We start from the raw sequence: 20,049 nt of genomic DNA, 5'->3' as shown, positions 1-20,049 counted from the left end.
TCTAAATTATATGGATGTTTTTGTAAGTAGATTTCTCAGAGAAAAGAAAGTGTATATATATATATAGTGTATATATATATTTTCACATTCTCAAAATATTTCATGGCCTAAGAAATAAAGAAACACTACTTTGAAAGAGAATTTGTCATTGTGTGTGTAATAAAGTCCTAATAAGTATAATTGGAAAGCAGGGAGGGAAGATTTGAGTGGAGCTGGTTCCCCACCATAAGAGGACTTAGAAAAGACTTGTGATGCTAGCCTCTGGGTTGCCAGTCCAGGATGGCTCTCTCTCTCCAACTGGAAATTCCCATTTATCATCTGGGGCCATTTACTTAAGATTCTGTGGGATTACTGGCTGTACCTCTACCCTTGAATGGATGATTCAATGTCAGATAATTTTGTTCTGGTTTTGTAGGAATCATAGAATGTTAGCACTGGAAAGAATCTCATCCATAATCTATTTCAGGGTTTTCAAATTGGTAGCAAATGTGTCACTACTCCCCATTTGATGACATCTCTAATTGGAGACAGCACGCTTTACATCTGTGTCTTTTAAAGCCTTCTTAATGTAATACTGTATGCAACCATTACCAACTTATTAAAACAAGTATATGTGAGAAAACCAGTTTCTCATTTGTATCAAATATCAAATATTCTTCTATTACACTTGGGAAAATTGAGGAGTTGACATTTAATATGTCTATGGATTAGACTTGAACACTCTGGAGTAAGTGATACGAAAGTTTTGAGACATAAAAAGTTGTGACTACAAACTACGATTGTTTAAGTACCAAATATCATCTCCTTTGCCCCTACTGTTATTTGTTCCTCATCTTTCATAGAATAAATACGGAAATCTTTGAAAATGACCATTTACCTTTTTCTCACACACCAGTCTAGAGGCAGCTAAAAGCAGGACCCTAGGTGTTGAAAAGAAATTACAAATGATTATTTTAAGTATTATCTCATATGTTGTTTTTATTTTTAACAATAAGATAGTTATCCAAAGTTTCAGGCCTCGGGCCACTCCCTCTCGCCTCTCAGCATCCTTGAGAAGAACAGCGTGGGAAAGTCCAGGTCCAAGAGACCTGGAGCTGTTACAGCTAGCTGAGGATCAACCACTTTCTGGGCCTCAGTTTCCCCTACTGTAATAGGAGGATATTGGCTACTTCGTAGGAATAGAAAACTGGATTCTTCATGCATGGGAGAGAAAAAAAATGGCTTACTGTTGAAGAGTATATTATGAACATTTAGTTATTTTCGTGTGTGTGTGTGTATGTGTGTGTGTGTGTGTGTGTGTGCGTGTGCGCACATGCGCACACATGTCTGAATGTGTCTGTGTATATGTGTGAAAAGAAAGCATATTTAAGTGAGAGTCAGGATTGGCCAGGGAAAGACATGAAATAAAGTGCATTTTCATCTTTCTAAACCATTAATTAAGTAACACAGACCTGGCTTTAAAATTATTAAACATCATTATAGTTCCTATAACTTTGAATGGAACCCTCCTCCTGCATTATGAGGGCATATAAGGTACAAGCCTTGTCATAAAGTTTTCCAGTTGATCCTATGGGAAAAACTGGAGAAAACTGGAGTGTTTAGGCAGATGAGCAAAAATCAAATTCCAGCATGGCCTAGTTTTTTTCTTTTGTTCTTTCTTTTGAGGAAGGTAAGGATGGCTAGGAAAGGAAGGATTGCGAAATACATAAATCTCTCTCTGCCTTTATCATATACCTTCACTGGCTTAAATTCCATCCTTCTCTTTCCTTTTGCATTGCGCCCTCTGTGCAGTATGAACGTTACAGATATAAATTAGAAAATAAGCCGGTAGTATACGAGAACATATTTATTGGCTGAATAATAAAACTTAGTTAAGGAGTTATTAGAATTAGAATTCCCCCTACTTGAAGTACAAGTTTCCAATAAGCAAACAGAAGCAAAACCCCTAAATGAGAAATAATACATTGGTAATCTAAATCATAGGCATTTAGGGGTGCGTTCAATCAATCTACTTCTTTGTAATGGACTGTAGCACTGATGACTCAGACATACAATGAGAGACATAGCATCAGCACATCGACATGAGTGCACAACCACCACAAAGCTGAGACTTCTTAAATGTGGTCACTTTAACGTACACACCCACAGAGGCACTTCAGACATCTCCCTGCAAAGGATGATTTGCGTATAGTTTCTTGCCAATACTCTTACAAAAAAACCCCAAAAAACAAAAACAAAAACAACAACAACGACAACAAAACAAAACAAAAAAGAACCTGTTAAAAAAAAACCAACAACACCTTGGAGACCCTGGTAATAAATAAGAAAGAAAAGGTGAAGAAACAGGCAACTTCCATCTGCCTGCATTCATGCAGAGCACAACCTTGGCCTTCATCTGAAAACAGGCAACTTTGACAGCTTTCAGAGCCCAGGAGAGAAGCCTGAAGGTGGAAAGGAGCTACACACTCTGCTATCCCAGTACTTCCACACTCTCCAGGCTGGGCAAGTTTAACACTGTGTAAATTGTGTTCATTTAGATGCGGCTGAAACAGGTGTCTCTGCAGAGTTATGAAGCCTCTAGGAAAGGCAGAAGGCATGGCTTTAAATTGTTCTTTCCAGGTGACAAATCAATAGCAGTCATATAAATAATGTACAAAACCAAAACCACTCCACTCTCACTTCTTTCCTTTTAACGATGACTTCAGATCATTCTCCAAGTGCAAATCTGAATATAAAAAATAATAAGTATAAGGGAAATATTAGGCCCGTCTTCAGTCCCCCACCCTCCATGAAGAGGCTGATTTGAAGCCCCCTCCTGGCAGCGCGCCTCTCCAACTACACCTTAAGATAATCGTTTTTCAGCCGACCTAACCGAGTCCCATGGCTCCTGATGGTGAGGGCCAGCAGCTCATATCTGTCCCTGAGCCCCATAGAGATGTCCAGCGTTTCTTTCAGCAAGGACTTGGTGTGGACCAGCATCCCCAAGAAGTCCTCGTTGAGCCTGTTCTCCTGCCGGCTGTCCTGTTCCTGGCCCTGCTTGAACTTGCTTTCCAACTCAGTGAGGGACTTGTCCGAGTTGGAGTAAGCGTCCCCTATCTGGTGGGACTCCCGGCGCAGGTACTTGCCGTAGCTCTCTTCCCCATCCAGGTCATAGGAGATACTCTTACTGATGCCCTCCAGGACACGGCCAGCGTCCTCCACCTGGCGGCCCAGCACAGTGAACTCCTCCCGCAGGGTGAGGCTCAGCAGACGGCTGGCCTGGCTCCCCTCCCCCTGGGAGCAGCGCCGGTGGTCACTCACCCTGAAGAGCAGCTGGCACTTCTCGGGGTCATCGTTCTCCTCATAGTCCCCGTCGGGCACGAAGTAGTGGTGCAGAGTCCCATTGGACATCTCCGGGTAGAGAGGGCCATCAAAGTAGCCCTGACACAGGTGGCAGAAGAAACCCATCCAGAAGAATTTCAGGAACACCATCCTGGATATTCAGGATGACTGGGACCCAGGAGAAGACTTGTCACCCAGGTACGAGAAAGAAGGTCCCCTTGAGAGTCAGTGCCTCCCTGAGACCGTGTCAGCCTCAGTTACAGCCGGCTTGCTGAATGCTGGCCCTCCCTCCCCAGCAGGCTTCATGTGGCTGTGGCAACAGCGCCTGGGTAGCACTGACTGCAGCAGCGAAGGATGTACCCTGGCTCTGCGCTCCAAGCTCGAGCTCGTGGCTGGAACTCAGTCGGCTCTTTCCCTTCAGTCTCACCGAATTGAGGGAGAAACCCCTCCTCCAGGGCTCTGGCAGGACGCTGCTGTGTTGCCCACTCTCAGAGTTCCCCTTTGCTCCTGGGAGATGGAGCCTGTAGCTGGAGAGAAAGGCTCTTGCCCTCTGATACTATTTCAACTCCTGGACTGGGTGGGAATGCCGAGCTTTTCTTTTGGCTAATGATATCCTGAGAATCTCTCTGCTCTCAAATTACAGCTGGTTTCGTCACTTGGAAGCCAGGGAACAAGTTTGGAAAGAAACTTCTCACCAGGTCTCTGTTATTAAAGGTACAGGGTCTCTTTTTAAAAATTGGAAGAGAGACCCTGCAAAATAGAATTTCGCTTGAAGGAAAAAATGAATACAGGAGAAATAGAGTTCTCAGGATGGAAAGACTGGTTTGCTATTAACATATTGGGAGGCAGGGTGATTACTCTGGAGAAATGCCTCTGGAGAAATGATACTATTAAAACATTTTTAATAAGTATCAGTTAGATTGAACTCAATGAATATGTCTATATTTATCATTAAAAAGTTCGTGGCTTCGAAGGCAAATTTGAAGGATAGGAAAGGCAGTTGTTTTTTTAGAAATGGTTAATTAGAATGAATAATAACAGTACTTTGGAAGCAATAGCAATACAGAAAACTGTTTAATGCATGGCTGCATTAAAGAACAAAAGCTGAAATGGAATTTTGTCAGTTTAATAAGTAAATAGACAACTGAGATAATTGCTTAATTTTATGAAAAAAAATCCATGCTAAACTCCTGCATTGCATCTTTACATTAACACTGTTACAGCTATTGTCTCTTTTACAATACTTAGAAGTCTTTGCAGAATGTAAGGCTGGTACCGTTTTCCATTTTCCAGACAGAGAAACCAAGGGACATGATGTTAAGCAAATTGTTTATAGTCACAAAGTTAGACTGTGGTTGAGCCAACACTAATTAAGTCACACGGTCTTTTAATTTAAGAGGAAAAAAGTATATATTTTTTTAACTAGGCCATTTTAGTTTCTGATTTATAAATTGATTAGCAAATAGCCATCCTTTGGGCCATCTCATTTGTTCAACAGATGTTTACTGAGCATTTACTTTATACCACAGTCTATTAAAGTATTGCAAATAGCGCAGAACAAAAAATACAGATAAATCCTTGCCCTCCTGAAGGTTACATTCTGGGAAATGAAGAGAGAATTAAATTAATGTAAATAAATAACGTATATTATATGTCGGATGGCCATAGGGTTGTGGAGAACAGACAGGGAAAGATGGGAAAGCACAAGCAGCATTCCTATTGCCACGATTATTTATTTTTTTGACTTGAAATGTAACTGAAACACTCATATAATTTGCTTGTGTTTATTCTTATCTTTCTCCAAGTCTTAGTGGACTGGTGTCATTTAGAGCCACAGTGCCATACAGTTCTGGGACTGTCACACTTATCACCATCAGTTTCACTGACATGAACAAGCCAGATTCCTGCATAGACAGTGAGACGTCTCATTAAGTAAATGGATATTTTGTTGATGTAGTGTCACATGCATCGATTTTTGAGATGTTTATTGCATGTTTTAATTCTTATCCAGGTATTTGGCATTATGAAAGCATAGAACAAAGGAGTTTTCTTAGTGGTGATTCTCACTAAAAGACTATGACTTATTTTAACAGGTTTCCCCTGCTATCTGAAAGTACAGTGTTCCTGTGAAATCTTTTGTAAGCCAAAACGGTATAAAGTGAAGAAGTAAATACCATTAATTTATATGGGAAAAAATTGAGAGGATTCCTAGACCCTCAAAATAGCTTACCAAATCATGCCAAATAACAAATAAAACCTAAAGAAACACTAACGTATAGTAAAAGTGGGAATAATATAATAAATATACAGTAGGAATAATGTATGTATAGTGTAGTTTTACTTACAAGTGCACACTGCCTCTATAACTGGCTTGCTGCAAAGCAAACCCTGAACACTATTTTCATTTTTCGCCTTTTTTTATAGAAGCAAAAATTCTCTTTGGATTTCTTTGGTTAGCTAAAACAGGTACCAGAGTAGGTCTTTCATAAAAGCGAAGTGGTGTAAAGTGAACTGTCGAAAAGGAAGAGATACCTGTATTCCAGCAGAAAACTACAACTCTCTCCAGTTGAGAGACTGGATTTTTGGACTCAAGAACCATATTGCTTCATTCTCTTTCCCTGGGACATTCACGGATGACAAAAGATGAATTCAGATTGGCTGCTTGGCAAAGAAGGGAAGGGAAATTTACTCCGATTCACTCCACTTCTTGCACAATCCCTCCCTGATTTACTAACCAATTCAGTTAAGCAAACCTATATTAAGCTCTTACTCCTACTTGCCCCCTACTACCTGCAGGGCAGTGTTATTAGCTACAGATACAAAGTTGTACAATGAAAAGTTTCAGCCTACAAAGAGCTTGCTGTGTGGTTGGAGAGTCAAGCATATATACAGGCATAATCATAATAAGAATGGCTGAGTATTTACTTTTTCTTGCAGTTACTTCATCTAAAGATATGAAATCTGTGTGTCATGTATCAGGAGAGAATCATTTTGGTGCAAGTAACTGAAAGTCTAATTCAACTAGATTAAAGGCAAAAGGAATTCACTGACTTACAGAAAGATTTTCAGCCTACACTTCATCCAGAATCTAGTTTTTCTTTCACCTTTTTTTGGTTCTACTTCTTCAGCTTCTATTCATTCTTGGTCAGTCTCCTTAATTGTGTTTTCAGGATGGCTATCAGTGTCTCCTGGGGCTGCAGACTTCCTCCTTCATGTCTAGTGGGAATGACAGGTTAAATTTTCTGGTAACTCAAACGCAGGTCCTTCAAATTAGCCTCAGTGGCCACAGTTGGCTTTATTTGGATCATTAATCCATCCTTGAACCTGATTGTAGTCAGAAGTTTGGAATAAGCCACTGGGCTTAAGACAATAAGGGCCCAGTTTTGCAACTAAAGATAAGGTACCATGCAATATACCATGGCTGGTATATTGAAGGTCCTGTTTAGGAAGAGACAGTAGGAGAATAAATTCTGGGGAAGTAACTGCAAATAATCTCCCTAGCCCATGCTTTGTCATTAACCACTTATGAAAGACACTGGCACCCTTTTATAATTGAGTGCTAATAAATATTTAACAGCTGGCTCTGTGAGAGAAAAAGCTCCCTTTGTAGCATTTGCTGATTTCCATGTTGTAAATACTCTCCCATGGCTAATGTCACTAGATTCAGAGTTGGGAAGACATGCACAATAGCACACCACTATACAGCTTTTTCATCATATAGATATATTAGGTGCAGACTACTCTAAGAGCATAGAAAATAGTAAAATGTAGTAAAATGATTAGGAAGAGATAAGTTTTACATATGCATTCCTTTTACTTTATTTAATTATAAGTTTAAATAACTTAATTTTTAACGACTATGTTTGACAACTGACTTACAAAATTCCCTAAAACTTAACAATTGGCTCTCATGAGCACCTGTTGGCAAGCTGGGCTCGAGCATGCCACAGCCTTCTGCACTAAACACTTCATCTTGTTCACCTTTTAAAAGGTATTTATTTGTAGGTTCTTCATATGTGCCCAATTCCATCTTGGGCTGGTCTGCTAGAGTCAGAGTTAAGGTGGGCTTCTGAGAGTTGGCCTGAAATAAATGGAGCCAGAGGAGATGTCTAAGCACAGACATAGCAGACAGAAGACCTTAAAGAGTAAAATCACAAAGCACCATCTGCTGAGAGAGATGCCAGTTGAGTCTAGGGGTCAAAACTAGAGACAAAGTTGAAGGGCAGGAACTGGGTAAATGTAAGAATGAAAGAGGACCTCAGAAACAGTGACCGGCCAAGTAAATAAGTGGGTGAGCACTGTCTTCCGATACCAGCTGCTTACATGCAGTCCTTGCCATACAGTGAGTGCCAGTAGGGTTGGCTAGCTTAAAACTTGCTTATCCTTTATCTTTTTCAGCACACTTTAAAATCTTGTTTCTTTGGTCCAGTTACCACTTTAGAGAGAGAAGCAAGAATTTAGGCTGGTACTGTGAGCCTAGAGACCTGTAAAATTCTTTAAGTTCTGCGATATCCACTTGCCAAAGGTTTTTGTGATCCCCTGACTATTTCTGAATATGGTAATAGTAGAAGTTTTCTAGAAAGGGAGCTTTATGTATTAAGTATAAAGAGGGTTGAAGAGATGAGCTTCCACTAGAAACCCAAAAGGAACTTCTGGGAAGTGTCAGCCTTCATTCCCAAGTCCCCCTAAAAGTGTCACGCTGAATTCCTGGACCATGTCAAAGAAGAAGAAAGAACAAAGGGAATTAGCCTGGACCCGAGTAGGGAGTGTGGAGTGAGAGAAGCAAAGAGAAAAAAAAAAGGAGACAATGAGAAGAAGGACACAGTATTTAGCAGTTTGGGGATTATTTTATCAATTGACAGGTAATCAATAGCACTTAGTGAGCAGCTATTGTTTACAAAGGGTGTGAAGGAGAGAGGAAGAGAAATGTGTGAGAAAGAAAAGGGAGAATTAGGGAAGGAAGGAAGGTAGCAAGCAAGGGGGAAAAGATGGAAGAAAGAAAAGAAAGGAGAGAGTAGAATACATTTTGATTATCTACTCTGCTGTTTATTTGTCACATTAATTCAGTGAAGTGGTTATTATTATTATTTGCCATAAGAATATTGGTTAAGGAAAGAGGAGAATTAATTAACAAGAACAATCACAAACAGGCTTCCCATCAAATGTAAGGACTAAAACACACCTATGAAAACATAGTGAGAACACCTACAAGGAAATAAGTATGATGTGAGAAGATCAGTTCGCCCATTCTTTCTCTATTAGCCAGAACAGGTTATGATACACTGTGGTAACAAACATCACTAAAATGCTTACACCAAATTCAAGTATACTGCCAGCCAAGGTGACTCAGTAACTCAGTAACTCTCCTCTATGCCTAAACTGTAATGTCATTTCCTCTCGTGTCTTTAATGTCATTTCTTCTAAAAGCCTTTCCTTGATTTCTGGGTTTTAATTAGTTCTCCCTATCATTCTCTTTTAAACTACTCTGTTTTTTCCGAGTGGCATTTGCCACTATTTAAAATTGTACTTTAATATATGTGTTTATTTGTTCTAGGTTTTTCTCTAAAGCTCGAGTTATACTACATGAAGATAGAAGCTGTGTTTACTTCTATCTCCCCAGTGCCTAGCACAGAGCCTAGATCATAGGAGGTGCTTGATGAATATATATCAGCACCCTAGATTAAGCTGGTCTTTTCCTGTTCAGTGCTTCGACAAGTTTTTGTAGTTAGTGTTTCAATGGTACTTTTTCTTTGTTCGTTTATTTGTTTTATAATGTGTATCGCATTGTATTGTATTATCTGTTAATCTGGCCTATCTCTCCCAATTGACTGTGAGTTCTTCAAGGATAGGAATGTGTTTTATTTACTTTTATATTTTCTGTGATTAGCACAGAACCAAACATGTACCAAATATCTGTTAGTTGTTTTGATAACCAAACTGTAGAATTTATGGAATTCTACTATTTAATGATGGTCAGATAATCTATCTATTTCAGTACATGTTTTGTCTGGCCAAGTCAGCTAGTGATGTCTCACACTTAATCTAGATGATCCTGGCAGGAGAGAAGGGAAAGAGCCCTGTGAATTCCAGTATTCAGAACATTCAGAAGGGAGTATTACTCAGAAGGCTGACTTTTGACCCTTCCTAAGTAAACTATGCAGCAGACTGTACATATAGTCCTAGAGTGTTCTGGTCTGTAAACTACAGAAGCATCAGACCACCCTGCAGAATAATTTGCTATTTGCCTGGCAAATTTTGTTTTTGTTTCCTTTTCTGCTGTTGGAAGTGCACGCCCTGATTTACGATCCAGCTAGGTTGGAGAAGAATCAGACCTTATTTATTTGCCCTCTTTGAGCAGTGTTTTATTATCCTCATCATTTCAATCATCAGGTCCAATAGAATTGGAGTCAGGGTATGAGAGAGATTATGCTAGTCTCACTTCAATTCTGCAAGCACTTTGTTCAGCAGCCACATGGGAAAAGAAGTAGTAGGTGCAGCTCTACAATCTGTTGAGGTTGTAGGGCACATGAGGTGGAAAGAGGCTGAGAATGGAAGTATTGAGTGAGGATAATAGGAGGACCCACAAAAGCTATGATGATTTGAGAGAGTAGAAGCTCACATCTAAATGTGAACAGGACAAGTATCTTGGAATTTTTAGGCAAGAGACACTGACTAAGTTGACTGAGGAACAACAGGCCTGAGTCAGCCCCCTTATTCTGCTGTTTCTGGTCTTAATAAATTTATAAAGAAGTCCACAGGATGGCCAACTAGATGCCCCTCAGACACCAGTTGGGGTGGGGAATGGAGGGATTTGATGTGGCAGTGTTAGTAAGAGCATTTCTCTTTTTCTATGTGAGTAAACAGAAACTCTTCCACTCTGTGTTTCTTGGTTCTTGGCTGCTTTTTTTTTTTTTCTTCCCAAGATCTTGGAGATCAAAAAATTGTCCTGCAGTGAGCAAGTCCTTGATTATATTTTGAATCCAACTCCAAGTCCAGTTTTTAATTCTAAAGAAATGCAGTTGGAACAGGATGATAGAGGCTAGTTTGACGATGAGTCAAAATGGGCTTGTCATTATTGCCTTTGGGAGGAGAAGTCTGAATACATTTCAGAAAGCTTGTTTCCAGATCCTAGGTCCAGGATGGACCTAGTTTACTACACTTCTTATTTTGTGGTTTTATTTATGCCACCTAACGAATACCCATACTTTACTTCTCACTCCCTTAACCTAGTCTTCATTTGACCCTGATTGCTGGTGGCCCTGATGACCTCAAATGTCAAACAAATGGAGGTAGAAAAGTAAACTCATCTAGATTTTTGCTATCTAACAATTCATTTAAATATGCTCTTCAAGTTTTGAATCTTAATTTAGCATATGCTCTTATTTTGAACTGGAATGGTCTTCAGTCTCACCAAGTTCAGAGTAATTGATGAGCAAAATATCAAATATTTGTTGATAGAAGTATGAAAGAAATGATTATAAGATAAGTGAGGTTACCAAGTTAATACTGAGTATATGTTTTGAACCATAGACCTGAGAGGACTCAGTGGTACAGACTTGAGACATAATTCATTAGGGTAGTTAAGACTTCAACAGTGTTTACATATCATGTAGCTAAAGATTATTTAGACAGGAGAAAAATATTCATTTACTGATGAACTTTTCCTGCAAAGTTTTTGTTCACGACAAACAGCTCTTGATTTGTTGGGAGTGAGTCTGAGTCACAGCCTGTCTTACCTTTAGCATGTTACTGCAGCTCTGTAAAAAATGAATAGCAAATAAAACAATGTAAAGAGCTATAAAAGGAAAATTATATAGATTTGGTTCCATAAAAAAATATGTAAAAGTCATTGTAGTCACAATTAAATGGGTTGGAACAACATTTACAACACATTTTTATAAGAAATCTTTAACATTCTTAGTGTGTATTGTGTTCATAGAACTCAATAAGAAAAACTCTAGGACCCTAGAAGGTAAATGAGCAAGTAACATGAATAGGCAGTTTTCAGTAAAGAAAATTACATACCTATTTAACATATAAAGTATATAACCTTGCAAATACTAAAAAACCAAAAATGAAAATAAAAATGAGATGTTTATCCTAATATTTTAATATAAAATATTATATTTCTTAATGCTATATGACAGAAAAACAAGCATTCTCATGTGTTGAAGGTGGGAGTATTAATAGGTTTGACTTTTCTATAAATACAATATGGTTATTTGCATTGGGAGATTTAACATTTTATAAAATTTAATATAAAATTTTATATCCTTGTACTTAATCATATTGTTTCTAGAATATGTACCAGAGCCAGATACAGAAGTGCATAGAAAGATTTATGAGCAAAGATATTCAGTGCTGCAGTGTTTCTAAGAATAGAAATTTAGAAAAAAAGCAAGATGCTCCAAATAGAAAAAAATCTAAATACTTGATGTAGCCACATGTTGACAATATTTTGCATCTTTTGAAAATTAAATTTAAAGATATTTTAATAAGATGAGAAACAATTACTACACGATGCTATATGAAAAATGGTTAATAAAATAACAACAACAAAAACAATACAAAGCCAAGATGGTAACATGATAAAAGGTAGGTGGCATGCTTTTTTCTATGAAGGTATTCGAGTAATCTGCCCTTATCTACAGGAGATATATTCCAAGACCCCCAGGGAATGCCTGAAACTATGGATAATATCAAACCCTATATATACTATGTTTTTTCCTATACATACATATCTCTCACAAAGTTCAGTTTATAAGTTAGGCACAGAAAGAGATTAACAATAATAACTAATAATAAAATAGAGCAATTATTCCAAAGTACTGTAATAAAAGTTATATGGAAGTGGTCTCTCTTTCTCTCAAATATCTTGTTGTACTGTACTCACTTCTTTTTGTGATGATGTGAGATGGCAAAATGCCTATATGGTGAGATGTAGTGAAGTGAATGAGATAGGCATTGTGACGTAGTGTTAAGATGCTTTAAAGGTTACTTAAACACAGGTACTGCCATACTGGGACAGTCGATATGATAACCTAGACAATTACTAAGTGACTAACAGGTGGGTAGCATATATAGCATGGACACGCCGAACAAAGGGATGATGCATATCCTGGGTGGGTCGGAGTGGGACAGTGTGAGATTTTATCACGCTACAGTGCGCAACTCAAAACTTATGAATTGTTTATTTCTGGAATTTTCCACTTAAAATTTTGAGACTGTGGTTTGACCACAGCTAACTGAAACCATGGAAAGTGAAGCTGTGGATAAGGGATGATATAGGCAACAGCTATGTTCTTTCATTTGGTTTGCATTCTTCACATTTTCCACCATAAGATATAAATTTTAGGAGGAAAAAGATAAACAAAGAAAAGGAAGTAGTTCAAGGAGGTAGAAAAACTTGGGCCACATTCTGAAAGGACTCACCTTATGGAGCGCCCGACTTCACATTCTTTAGACAGAGTGCCTCTCTGATATCCCGAACCTGGGTCTGCAGACCACAGATTCTCATTTGCATCAGTCTCTTAAACCACTTGTCTCTGAAGACGGATACACAAGCCTTTGCATTCAGGAGACTCTGATAGCTTTCTCCCACTGTTGAAATAAAATCAACATATTCCATTCTTGTAGACTTAGAATTTAAGTTAGTTGATTTTCATGGGTCAGAATTTTTATTGCCATTGCTATGAGTTGGGCTGCAAGACAGAATGAAGGGAGATGCGATCCCCATGTGTTGTAGAGTGTTATTTTGTGATGAATCCTTTTTATACTAAGCTAAGTGGAAAACTTCTAACCAAAAATCTTAAAATCCAGGAATTATAGTCAAGTTAAATAATCCAAGACAGATGGATTTTAATTTTTTTTTCTTGCTTCCAGGTCCCTTGTATATTTATTAAGACTATTGCTTCCCAGATTTTGCCTGACACCATTACTGAAATGGAAGGGATTTCTATTAGGTAACTTCATATATCCTATAATATACATTAAAAATTAAAAATATTCTGCATAATTAGATACTTAGCATATTTTTTAAATTGCATTTATTTTCATATAAATGAAGGTTTCCTTCAAGGATAGTTAAATCAGCTTTGAAGACGTGTGGTTGTCCACATACAAATGTTGCAAAGAAAATGGGGTAGAGGGGGAAGTATAATTTCCTTTTCTCAAAGATGACAAATAAAAAGGGGCAGGTTTTAATAACATTTAACAACAAAATTTGTCTTGTCCTGACATTAATCATGGAAAATAACCTTTGAAGTATTTTTTGCAAAGCTGTAAAAAATAAAAATGAAGTTTGGATTTTAACAAAGTTTAAAAATAGAGCATGCACTGCCAAGGAGGTCTGTCAAGTAACCAAGTATAACTGTTGGTGTTTAGAGACTCCTAACAGTTTATAAAGATAGAAATCATTTTTTTCCCCCCAAACAGAGCAGTGTTTGGTACAAATTGACAGCAAATTATAATTTATAAATAGTAGAAAGACATGTGACTAATAATAACACTGTTATGACAGCACAGTTATATAATACAGTTGAAGATGTTTAATATAGAGACAATACAAAATAAAAATGTTTTCAGTCTTTTCTTAGAGATTTTAGTTAGTATTAGGGATATTGAGCCACTTCACTCTGGGGCATGTCACTGGGTCAATGTATGTTTGGATAAGATGAGCATGAGGCTTTCTGCCCAGGATAAGCCATCTTCCTTTTTTCTCCTTCCAAATGGTTTATTGATAATGGCTTTATCTCAAAAGTAGGAGCCAAATGGAAAAGGACAAGATGATCTCCAGAGAAGAAAAATATTCTGTCAGGAATAATAAACAAGTTCATAAACAAGTTTAAAAATAACAATAAGTGGTTTGTCATTATAAATTTGCTTTCCACTTGTAGAATGATTTTTACAATCTCCAATTAAAGAAAAATATTTCTTATGTTTAACCTCCGGGGCCCTCCTTGGTTCAGGTATGGCTGCATTCCAAAGCTGCTTGAAGAGAAATAAAGGATTAGTTCTGGAATGGCAAATTCACTGTGGTCTGCATTGTGGAATTCACTGTGGATGCTGAGCTCCAACAGCTGACAGGAAAGAGAAAAGTAAGCATTCAGTTGTTAGGTCTGTGTGAAACCAAACATCAGGATATTTGGATACATCTAGATTTTAAGTGTTTGCCAATGTATAGGCAAAATGTTTTTGTTTTTTGATCTTACTCTAGATATTATAGTATATTGGGATCCTGGCCTTAGAATTGTAAACATAAAGAGGTTCATAGGAATTTTAGTTTGAGGAAGAAAGATGATTGATTAAAAACTGCCATCTCAAATAATCAAAACAGAACGTCACCAGATTATATAAACTCAAATCTTATAGAGAAACTTAAGACATTAAAAAATATATCACATTGATCTATCCTTTTGGCCAACATGGAGTAACAGAGATTGACTATACCCTCCAACCTGAAATAACAAAAATACTGGACACAGTGGATTAAACAAGAGTTCTTCAAGATATAGGGCATTAGGCAAAGGAGGACAGTGACCCCTGAGAGATGGGAAATCAGATATGATGTAGGGACGGGGAAACCCAGGTTGAGCCTAGTGGCCTCCTTGAATTGAGAAAGTGAGGCTAGAGGTCCAGGGAGTGTAGGTTGGCTAGAGGTCACAGAGCACAGTAGTGCAGAGTGTACAAATACACAGAGAAGGACCTCCAGAAGTCTGCAGAGTCTCCCTCAGGTCTTCAGATAAGTATTGATAAGCAAATGCATGTAAACAAAGAAATAAAGAACTACCCAAAAGGATTAGAGAAAACAATTTTTAGCTCTCACACAGGGCTGTAAAGGGGTTTATTACAACCAGGCAGAAAACTTCATAATTCACTGAATGCTAAATAGATTACTCAATAAAATTTTGCATCAGTAGTGGGGAAATATTAAATATATTCCAAATGCTGCTATGATCCAGGATTAAAAAGCTTATAAATGAAACCTGTAAAGCTTCCATTGTTTCCAGGTAAGGTACCCACATCCCCCCCAAAAACTCAAGAATGTCAATAACAATACAAAAATATCTAACACTCAATAAGATAAAATTAATAATATCTTTCACTTAACTAAAAATTTCCAAACATGCAAATTTACCAGGCATTTCTCATTTCATATAAATAGAATCTATAATGAGTAGAAAAATCAGTTAATCGCAAGTGACCCAGAAATGATCCAGATGATTGAATTAGTAAACAGGGATATTAATGGGTTATTATAACTACTTTCCATTTTATTCAAGAAGATCAAGGAAAGATTGTTGATATTAAATAGAGACACAGAAAGTATAAAAAAGAACCAAATCAAATATAGATATGAGAACTAAAGAGTCTGAGATGTAAAATAAACCATACTTCATTAAAGGTATGTAACTAATGACAGAAAAAAAAAATATTGAAGTTGAAAACCTAAAATAAAACACGAAACTATAAAAGATTGAAAAAATATGAAGACAACATCAACTTCAAGCTTCTTATGTATATATAATTGCAGTTCCTGAAGGAAAGGAAGGGAAATAAACAGAAAAAATATTTTAAGGTATAATGGCCAATATATTTCCAAGTTTGATCAAAACTATAAACCCACAGATCCAAAAAGCTTAAGAAACCCAATAAAAGAATTATGAATCAAACTATTTAAGACTACAGATAAAGAGAAAATCTAAAAATCAGCTAGACCAAAAAGACAAATTGTGAATAAACGGTGTAAGTCAGAATAAACTAGAGCCTCTTTAAACTACCCAAAGGAAAAAAGAACCTGTAAGCCAAGAATTATGTATCTGGCACAAATATCTCTCAAAAATGAGCCATGGAAGAGGTAGCCTGGAAGTAGGATCATTCTTGCCATGATGATATGAGTTGCCGAAATCACAAATGTACCATGTGGTAAATCCAGCAGTAAGATGTTGCTAGAGTGAGAGGCCAGACAAGTTGAAATAGAATTGTCAGTAATGTCATCCTAGGTCTTTCCTCACCGTGCCTGAGTGCCAAAGCCCACAGAAGGTGACATTATGAAACATTATGCTGTTCTTCCGGAGAGGATTCCTGAAGAACAATTTGGTCCAGGAAATTCTAATTTGAAGTCATCCCTTCTACCTGCTGAAGTGACAATGAAAGGCTATGTTAAGGTAGAGCCTCTATCATCCTGTTACTTCCAGTAACATCGGTGAGCAGAAACCCACTGCCAAGCCATTTAGATATTTAGCATGAGTGAGAAATAAACTTTTGGTTTGCATACTACTGAGATTTGCAGTTGTTTGTTGCCACACCATAATCTGGTCTATTCCGAAAGATTTGAGAGGGGAAAATTTCTGCCTCGATTTTTGTCTTAATTCAGTACTTTATATGAGAAGGTCAAATTATTAGTGTATCTATTCTGAGAAGCCAGTATATACACCCAGATACTCTAGTTAGCACACCCTAGATGTAAGATGAGTTAGCTATAAATATTTTAGATATTTAATTTTATCAGACTAAATTAAACTGAGGCATCCATCTCCACTTAGGGTGTTATCTGTTCCAAAATGACTGGAGAAACCATACCCTTAACCACATGACACAGTCTTCACTGAATTGCCCTTGGTTGGCACTGTTAAGAACTGCTATTCTGACTCTCCTTTTTACTATATTCCTTGTGAACCAACCCTCAATCTTCTGCCTCTTTTCTGATCAACACATTTAGGTGAGACCATAAGTAAGTTCCTGCCACATCTAACTTGTATGTGAGCCAATCCTTGTGCATTTCAATCATTAATCTCCTAATGTGTCTTTATTTGAAATTAGATTCTCAGACGCCAATCTATTTATACCAATTTCTCCATATTTTACCTCATTTTCTCCCAATCTTGTCTACACTACTAAGTCAAGGAGTTTAAGGCTAAATCGATTTTGCCCTACAGGGCTGATGTCCTGGTACAAATGTGGCAATTGTGTGATATTGACTGTTCTGCCATGACATACATCACAAATGTACCACAACGTGCCCTATATCTTAGCTTTATGTTTCCCTCAACAGGGCACCAGGCAATTACTACCAGTAAATTCATTTAGTCATCTACACATTTGTACCTCAGCAAGTATTTTTTGAACACCTGTTATATTCCAGGCACTGTTTTAAGTACTGGATATAAACTGAGAATTATAATAATATTGAACTTGAGTTTCAAAGATACACTAAGACATACATATAAATGCCCTTTGTGAACTCCAAAGCTCTATTTAAAGAGAGAGAAAATAGTTTCCATATCTTTCAATTTCAAATTTGTTCTTTTAGTAATATTATTTTTGTAAAGTATGGTACCTCATTTCCCACTGATACTTAACTTTTCAGAAAACCAGAGGCAGAAAGCTGAATAGGCTTAGAACTTAACAAATTTGTTTTAAAACCCTGGCTCTGATGTTTACATGACTGTGTCCAAGTTATTTCACTTCTTTGGACTTCTGGTTCCTTATTGTTGACATATTAATACAGTAGTAGGTACATAAGGATTGTTGAGAGGTTGATATAAGAAAATATTTGTAAAGCATTTCACGTTGCAATTTAACACATGATAAGTTCTCAATAATATTGGCTATTACTATTATCCTGAATTCTAATAACAAACATTTTTCTTCATGAAATTCAGTAAAGCTACTAGAATTAAAAAGGTAGGTCTTAAACATTTTTACTTTCTTTAAATTCTTCCTTGTGCAAAAATGTTGCTCACCAATGATGAAGCATTGGCATCACCTGTTAAATTTTTACAAATACAGAATTTCAGAACCCTCCCTTGACCCCCTGAATCAAGGTCTCCAGGTAATTGAGGTGCACGTTAGCTTTGGAGAAGCTTCGGTTAGGTGGAGGGGTGCAAAGTAAGTGCTCTTGACTGATTAGGTTTATTTTCATTCTTATTTATGCTTCAGGTTTTGGACTATTATTGAATATGCTATACCATTTACCTTTTTTAGTTTTCCATAATCAATGTCTAGAAAAACAAAAAAGAACAAAGAAGAGCATCAGAGTCTAGAACTGACTTTAAGGTGTACCAACCTTATGTAAGTTACAGGAGAATTGTAACTCTTCAAGAAGATTTGGCAAAGGAGAGGAACATCTGCATTTGACTACAATGATAATGTCATAATTTGTGTAGAGATCACAGTACTTTTATAATCACTATTGTATTTTATCTTCATAATGTATGCTGTATCTTATTAAGTCTGTTTAGTCTTCCTGACGATTATTTAAGGTAGGTATTATCGTCTTCATATTACAAGAAGCAAAACTGAATCTCGGTAAGATTACAAATGCTTTGAAGGTGGATTTGAAACTGGGTTTGTTTCTCTACAAATTATGTGTTTTTTTTCTCCAGTATACTAGGGTGTCATAACCTCAGTTGTATTACATGTCTTCTCTGTAGGTGATTCATCAAAGGGATGGCTTTTACTCCTTTCCAATAGACTGGAAACAACAGTGTCTCCATTTGTCCAAGAGTATTTATCCTGCTACGTTAGTGCCCCCTCCTTTTTTTTATTAGGTCTTAAAATGGTACACACTTTGCAATTGAGAATTATTGAGCCAGCATATGGTTTCAATTGAACAATTCCAATATATCATTGTGAAAAAAAGGAAGGAAAAAAGCACAATCTAAACTTTGTGCTTTTGGTGAGAAGTAAAAATGTGTTTTAATAAAATTCTATGAAGTGAAAGGTCTAGGGTTAAATAGAGACACATTTATATATGTTTATTTTTACCTTTACTGTTGATTATGCCTAGCAGCCAGAGAACTTTAGACACAGCTTTCATTCAGCTGCTTTTATGCTTTCCCCGAAGTTTAAGACACTACTTACCAGAATTACAGACTATAGCTTACTGTGTCTACCTATGGCCTGTGGTGGCTCAGGAGCTGCCAGCTTGAGTTAGATCTCTGTTCTAGAAAGATCGTAAGGATTTAACATACCACTCCCATTTTACTGAAAGAGAGATTTATATCCCTAGCTAGGTCTTGCTTCTGAAATGCTTCAGCTTGGGAATCACTGAGTTTCAATTAGATCATAGTTATCCACACCCAAACCAGTTTGGTAAAACCTGATATGGTAAGTTGAAGGCAACGGTCATAAGTTACAGGAGAATTGTAACTCTTCAAGAAGATTTAGCAAAAGAGAGGAACATCTGCATGTGACTACAATGATAATTAATGTCATAATTTGTGTAGGGATCACAGTACTTTTATATACATTATTGCATTTTATCTTCATAATGGATCTTTTGAGGTAGGTATTATCAATATATTAATAAATAAGTGTGGAAAATTCAGTCCAGGAAAGTTGTGACTTGCCTTAGTGACAGTTGGTAACTCATACTACAGGCCATACATGGCACTCTCTCTTTTTATTTGGCTTTTGTGAAATCAAAGTCTCCTGGTTTTCTTCTTCTAGATGTCATTTACAATGGCCTTCTCATATTCATTTTCCTCTTGTTGACTGGGCCTGTATAGATTTAAGTGCCTTGAGGTATGTTCCTTGAGCGACTTTTCTCATTCTATTTTCTTCATAGATGATCTTATTCATTCTCATGTCTTTAAATATCCATATTCCAATGACTTTTAAATTTTGGCAGAGGAATTTGTCACTTCCATTCCATGGTAGATGTGAATTCTCCATATTTTCTCTTTCATACACAGGTTTGAAAATAAAGAATTCCAAAGCAACAGT

General features: G+C 37.1%; 1 protein-coding gene across 1 annotated transcript; it reads right to left on the bottom strand.

Annotated features, from left to right (window-relative positions):
* Positions 1-1,830: 1,830 nt before the first annotated feature.
* On the bottom strand, positions 1,831-4,029 carry FIBIN (fin bud initiation factor homolog). The gene has a single exon (XM_039866034.1). It carries the CDS (start codon positions 3,469-3,471, stop codon positions 2,836-2,838), a length of 636 nt encoding a protein of 211 aa, XP_039721968.1. The 5' UTR covers positions 3,472-4,029; the 3' UTR covers positions 1,831-2,835.
* Between the last annotated feature and the right edge of the window lie 16,020 nt (positions 4,030-20,049).

Source organism: Pteropus medius, unplaced genomic scaffold (assembly GCF_902729225.1).
Source record: "Pteropus medius unplaced genomic scaffold, Ma_sr-lr_union100, whole genome shotgun sequence".
In the NCBI taxonomy this organism is placed as follows: domain Eukaryota; kingdom Metazoa; phylum Chordata; class Mammalia; order Chiroptera; family Pteropodidae; genus Pteropus; species Pteropus medius.
The sequence above is the reverse complement of the archived record's forward strand: the minus strand, read 5'-3'. Positions and strand labels throughout refer to the sequence as shown.

Excerpts from the sequence above, each read along its gene's own strand:
- FIBIN (XM_039866034.1), bottom strand. The coding sequence starts at position 3,471 with ATGGTGTTCCTGAAATTCTTCTGGATGGGTTTCTTCTGCCACCTGTGT.